Source organism: Octodon degus, unplaced genomic scaffold (assembly GCF_000260255.1).
Source record: "Octodon degus isolate 3935 unplaced genomic scaffold, OctDeg1.0 scaffold00103, whole genome shotgun sequence".
Taxonomy (NCBI): domain Eukaryota; kingdom Metazoa; phylum Chordata; class Mammalia; order Rodentia; family Octodontidae; genus Octodon; species Octodon degus.
The window spans coordinates 7,661,026-7,667,261 of NW_004524679.1; the positions used below are offsets into that span (position 1 = coordinate 7,661,026).

Genomic DNA, 6,236 nt, shown 5'->3' on the forward strand with positions numbered 1-6,236 from the left:
TTAGGCAGATTCAGGGATCAAGGTTTGATCCTGGGCATGCTGTGCTGACGCCACCTCCTAGGCATGCTGAGAACATGATTGAGACTGGGCGTGGTGTCATGCACCTGTAATCCCTGTGTTTGGGAGGCTGAAAACAGGAGGGTCACTCCAAGTCCAATCTGTGTAGTGACACTCTGTAGACCTTGTACTAAATACTTAAAAATAGAGTACAGGTCAAATTGGATCTAAAGTACTAAGAAAATATTAGTTCTTTGTTGTTTTAGCATAATTAGATATTTAGTTTATAAAACTGTACAATTTATTGCTTTCTATAGAAAGTTGAACCTGATGCAGTAAGGAAATAATTAATATTAATGCATCAATATTAGTTGTAAGAACTTAAGAATTGGATAACTATGTAACTCAGGAAATTGTATTCATTTTGATTAACTTTTTTTTGCAACCCATTCTTTCAATTTACACTATGTTGAAGTTTTTCTCAACATTAGTAGTATTTCTGCTGCATTAACTGAATATGTCAATGTTTGACAGTTATTTAAAATTGGAGTATGGTAAATAGACCTTTATTCAGTCAGGTGACAATCACAGAAAATGATCTGCAAGAAACAAGGTAAACTGAATAGATGACAAAAAGTAAATTCTCCCTAATAAATGCAAAGAAAAATACTTAAAAAAAACTTAAAAGAACTTAAAAAACTTAAAAATACTTAAAACTTAAAAAATACTTAAAAAAAAACCTCTGAACCAGTCAAAGAAACGATACTAATCTTTCTTTTTTTTAAATTTTTTTTTTCTTGCTGAACCGAGGATTGAACACAGGCCCTTGCTCTTGCCAGGAAATCACTTATTCCACTGAGCCATCTACCAGGCCCCGAGACTAATCTTTCTGAGACACATAATTTAAAGATAAAAATTTTTAGCAAAAGGTTTGGCTTCAGATATCCAGAACATACAAAGAACTGAAAAGCACAGCTCCCTAAATTTAAAATCCCTGTTTAAAAATAGACATCTGAGATGAATACATATTTCTTAGATGAAGTAGTACAAATGGCAAAGAAATACATGAAAAAAATACTCAACACCACTTGTCATTCAAAAGATGTAAATTAAAGCAGTGCTGACATTTCATCTTACTTCAGAAAGAATAGTTTGATTTGAGCCAGCTATAACCATTCTTTGCATCCTCTATTTATTTATTTAATCTATTTACTTGTTACTTATTTGGTACAGGGTCTCACTATGCAGCTCAGACTCAATGATTCTCCTGTCTCAGCCTCGTCAGCACTAAGATTACAGGCATGCACCACCATATCAAGTTTCAGTGGCCAACACACCTTGCCAGGGTTCGAGGGCTGGCATTGCATACAGCAAGGAACCTGGGTCCTTGTGCTTGCAAAGCAGGTGCTTAGATTGCTGAGCTATCTCCCCAGCTCTTTCTTTGTATTTTCTTAAAGAACTAAAAGCATTATACCATAGTGATATATGCACATTCATGTTAATAGCAGCACAGTGTGTAATACTTAAGTCTTGGAAATAGCCTAAATGCCCAGCAACTGATTACTGGACAAAGAGGATGTAGTTTTCTGAATACAGTCATAAAGAAGGACAAATTGGGCACATTCATTTTCATGTATTTGGTACAGTCAGAGGCTCAATATGCAGCTTGGACTCATAGTGATCCTCCTCTTTTCAGCTACCCCAGTGCTGAAATTATAGGCATGCACCACCACACCCCATTTCGGGGGCTTCCTTACCTTTTCCAAGGATGGGGCCTGTGCAGCATGTGGTGCTAGCATCAAACCTTAGTCCCAGGTGTGTAGTCCACTGAGATATCTCCCCAGCTATTGACACATTTATATGTAAATGGATGGATCTAGAGACCATACTTTTTTTTTGTATTTGATACCAGTAATGAAACACAGGACTTTGTATTTGCCAGACAGGTACTGTGTCACTGAGCTACATCCAAGGTGGACCATACTCTTAAGTGAAATAAACTGGAAACACATTTATAAATATTTCATTGTTTCTCTGTTTTGAGAAACTGAAAGTGTGTACAAGGACCAAAATATATAACAGATATTGTGAAATATGAAGAAAATATTTAAATGGGAAGGACAACTAGAGAGGGGAAGGGAAAATGGAAAAAATAAAATAATAACAAAATGAGGAAAGAGAATAAAACAGAACTGAAGCTTTTGTAAACAAGGATAAAAGAGATTGAGATAAAAAAGTAGAATTAGGATATATAATGTATAGATACACAATCCCTATTTTGAATGCAACCATTACATACATCTAAGTTGTACCACTACACTTAATTTATTTAAAAAAATGAATGAAGAAAAAAACTAATCAAAATTTTCTGCAAAAAACACTAGAGAATTGTACTAAAACCAATAAATGAAAGTATTTCTATTTTAATTATTTATTTAATTTATCATGTGGTGTTTTGCTTTAATTGGATAAAACCTTCAAAGCACATTTACTATTTTAGCCATTACTAAGGGTTCGATTTTTAAAAATATTTTTATTTTTTTCCATAATTTTATTGGGAAACAAATAGCAATGAGACAGTTTCAAACCAAAATGGTAGGACAGTTTCAATAATTAACACATTGCACACATTATTCCTAGTGGTTAATTGTTGTACAAGATGCGGACTTGATATCCTATTTACAAACACCATTAGAACAAATCCCTCTATTCATTAAGAGAATGTAACTATATATCTATCCTAACCACTTTGAATGCACAGATACAAAATGGACATTCATTTGTATCCCGTTTTTTTGTTAAGTTCCATCATTTAAATATTATAGGTGTGTAAACTCAGCAAAATATTGTAAAAGAATTCAGTAGTGATAATACTGTTGAGTCTTCCGCTTGACTGGCAATGTCAGAAATTGTTGACCTGAGTATCCTTCAGCTCAACATAACACTATGGCTTTACTTCTTATACTTCATTTTTATACTTTTCTGCTGTATGGTTAAGACCAAGGTAAAGCAGGACCTATGCAACAAGAGTTGTACCTTTTGTATCTGATAAGGTCAGTGAAATCCCCTCAGGATTTATCCTGAGATCCTGTACCTCAGATTGTAGAACCTTCGTCAGTGTCAGCCATGTGGATGATTCACGGGAATTGCTTGGCCTATGTGCTCTCTGGGAAAGGCTGAGAAAAAATTTTCTCTTTATGTGACTCTCCTTAGGCACATTCTACATCATTGATCACTTTCCTCTTTGGCCCCATAATGTCCTTGATCAGAAAATTTGGGATACTACCGAGTTACATGACGTTACAGTACAAGTTCTCATATGTCCTGAGTCTTAAGTGACCTTGGAAGGCTAGGGCCAAAATGTTGGCTTTCCTTGCAGCCTTCTTTTTTCTCTAATTTTGGTCTGCAAACTTAGGTTGTTAGTCATCTAGATGACAAGCTTATTTTTATTACCATACAACCTAATCTGTTAAGCTTAGCTTCACTATCTGTCTGAATATCAAACATCTTAGGCATAACATGGAAGAGATATTTTTCATCAAGTATTGATATGTTGAACTTTAAGTCCCTATAGAATATGATGAAAAAACATTTAAAAATTAGAATATATTTTAAAAAATAGGCATAAAGAATTATATACTTCTTATGTTTACACATAAGTCCTAAAATCTAACTGTATACAACCTTGAAGAAGGACAGTACCACAATATTCCTTTCCCTATCTCTTGACTTCATTCAGTACCCCCTTCTTCTTGAACAATCATCTACCCAAGTGACATCACAGCAGCAACTGGCATGTCATGACAAGCAGCCCATACTCAGAAGACCAGAATGACAGGCACTCCAAGCATGAAACTGCTATTACAGATTACAATATTCAGTGCAGTTGCTTATTTCACAGGTATCAGTATACATAGTTAGTCAGGGTGAGAATCTTTCCAATTAGCTGCTAGATTTAAAAATCTTTTGGAGATTAATATTTCTATTTTAGATAGAGTTGGAAATAACATCTTTTATCCTAAAATATTATATAAATTTTCTTTCTTTTTTTTTTTTTTGGTGCAACCGAGGATTGAACTCAGGCACTTGTGCTTGCCAGGGAAGTGCTTATTCCACTGAGCCATCTCCCCGGCCCCTAAATTTGAATTTTCAAATTCATAAAATTTGAATCGTGTAGCATTTTGCTAACATTTCTCTTTTCTTATTCTCACGTGAGTTCATTGCTTAAGATTTGAAGTTTCAAATGTATTCCTGAAATTATATAAGTATGCATAGAATAACATTATGTCAGAATAACTGACATCTTAAAGAATACCACATTATTGTATTATTTTCATTCCTTTGTCATAAACACTAATATCATATAAACTATATTTACAATAGGTGTATAATTTGATTTTGATTTCAACCTCAAAAGTCAAACACAAAGACTTCTTATTCAGTTACATAAAATCTTAAATATTTTTCCTTTCAAGTACTTTATGCCTATAAACAAAGCACATTCTAATCCACAACTTAAGTTACTTTTCTTGATCAAAATAATGTTATCTTCTTTATCTTGTGTCTGAATCTCAGTGGTAAAGCATTGCATGCAGAAAAATGCAATAGTGTTTTTTTTACCTTATTGTCTCTTCTTTAGTTGTATTAGTATGTATTTTGAATATAATACAATAGGTAAGGTCTAATTAAAATAGTTCTTTTGAAATTCTGCTTGTTACTGTAATAATTTAAATAGTTTTATATTTAAAAATAATGTGTAATTATGGATTCCAATCATGTGAGTTTTAAGACTGAGTAAAGATTCCCTTCTTAATGTGGTTGGGCTTCATATAGAAACACTCGCACTCAGAATAATGTTAAGTCAAAGGTCTAGGCAGATTGAGATCTAACCCCCAATAATGTAAACAGCTATCTGTGTCAATAATTCATTAAGCAAATATGATATATATATATATATATATATATATATATATATATATATATATATTCAAATGTAAATATAAAACATTAAATAAATGGTGAGCCCAAAGCGTAAAAGATTGCTGAGAAGGTACATAGAAAAAAAGTATTTGCTATAAAATTAAGAGTAAAATAAATTTAAAGTTATATAAGTTAAAATTTTACTTCAAAAAGTTGGGCAGATAGCCCATGGGACTAAAGCGCCTGCATAGGCAAAGTGCAGCGGCCGGTATTCAATCCCCTCTGTCCTGTGCTGGCCCTTGCCTCCAGGGCGTGTTTAGATGGCAATTGAGACTGGTTGTGGTGGTGCTCATCAGTAGTCTCAGAGTTTGGGAGGCTGAAAACAGGAGAATCACTAGGAGTATGATCTATGCAGTGAGACTCTGTAGACCCTGTAATGAATACAAAATTAATAAGTAAATAAACAAATAAATAATAAAATAAAATTATACTTCAATTCTAACATTTGAGGATAAGGGAGAGAATAATTTTAAGACATATTTTATTTAAACTATATTGTATTAGAACTTTCAAAAGTCTAAGCAATTCTGAAGGAAATAAATTCTGTCAGAAAATTAATTTCCGGGTATATGAAATATGACTCCCAATTTAATGATTTGTAGTCATGTTTTCACTTAATTAATTGTATAATCAAATTTAATAGACTAGTCTGAGTTCCATAATAGCAATGAAATAAGCCATACACATTGAGGCATTTGTTTTTTCTCTTTCCTTATTTTTTATAAATTTCACTGGAGAATACAGACAGTAAGATAGTATTTTAGATCATATTAATACAGTTTTAGAATTAATCTATTTAATCCCCAATAATTTATAGGTTGCTGGGGCCAGGGTGAAGGCTCAGTAGAATAAGCGCTTGCCTGGCAAGTGCAAGGTCTGTGTTCTGAAAAAATAGAAGAAGTGAACAATAATTTACAGGTTGCCTTAAACTATTTTCAAAATATTTGATTATTATGAAAAAATTTCCAAGTAGACATGTTCATCTTCCTTTTACAAATACTGTGCTTTAAACTTGTTTTTCAAATAATGATGTTTCATTAGGACATGTTTGCAATGCATGATTGCATTTATTGTGGGAATTTGGTACGTGAACACACCACATCTTAATTCTTTTTCTGTCCCCTACCTTTACAATCCTCCTTGCTCCTTCAGCTCCTAGTCCACTTCCATTTGGAACACTCTATTTTCATACTTTTTGTTTAAGTTTATTTATCCACTTTCCATCTTCTCCCTCCCTTCCCTCCATCCCTTGTTCCTCT

The 6,236-nt window shown here is 33.1% G+C and overlaps 1 protein-coding gene across 1 annotated transcript in view; it reads left to right on the forward strand.

The window, feature by feature from the left end:
• The window catches only part of Klhl4 (kelch like family member 4), a 170,480-nt gene that overhangs the window by 93,722 nt on the left and 70,522 nt on the right, over nt 1-6,236 (forward strand). The window contains exon 5 of the mRNA XM_023723783.1: nt 2,012-2,025. Within this exon, the coding sequence (XP_023579551.1) occupies nt 2,012-2,025 (14 nt within the window). The remainder of the gene's footprint in view (nt 1-2,011; nt 2,026-6,236) is intronic.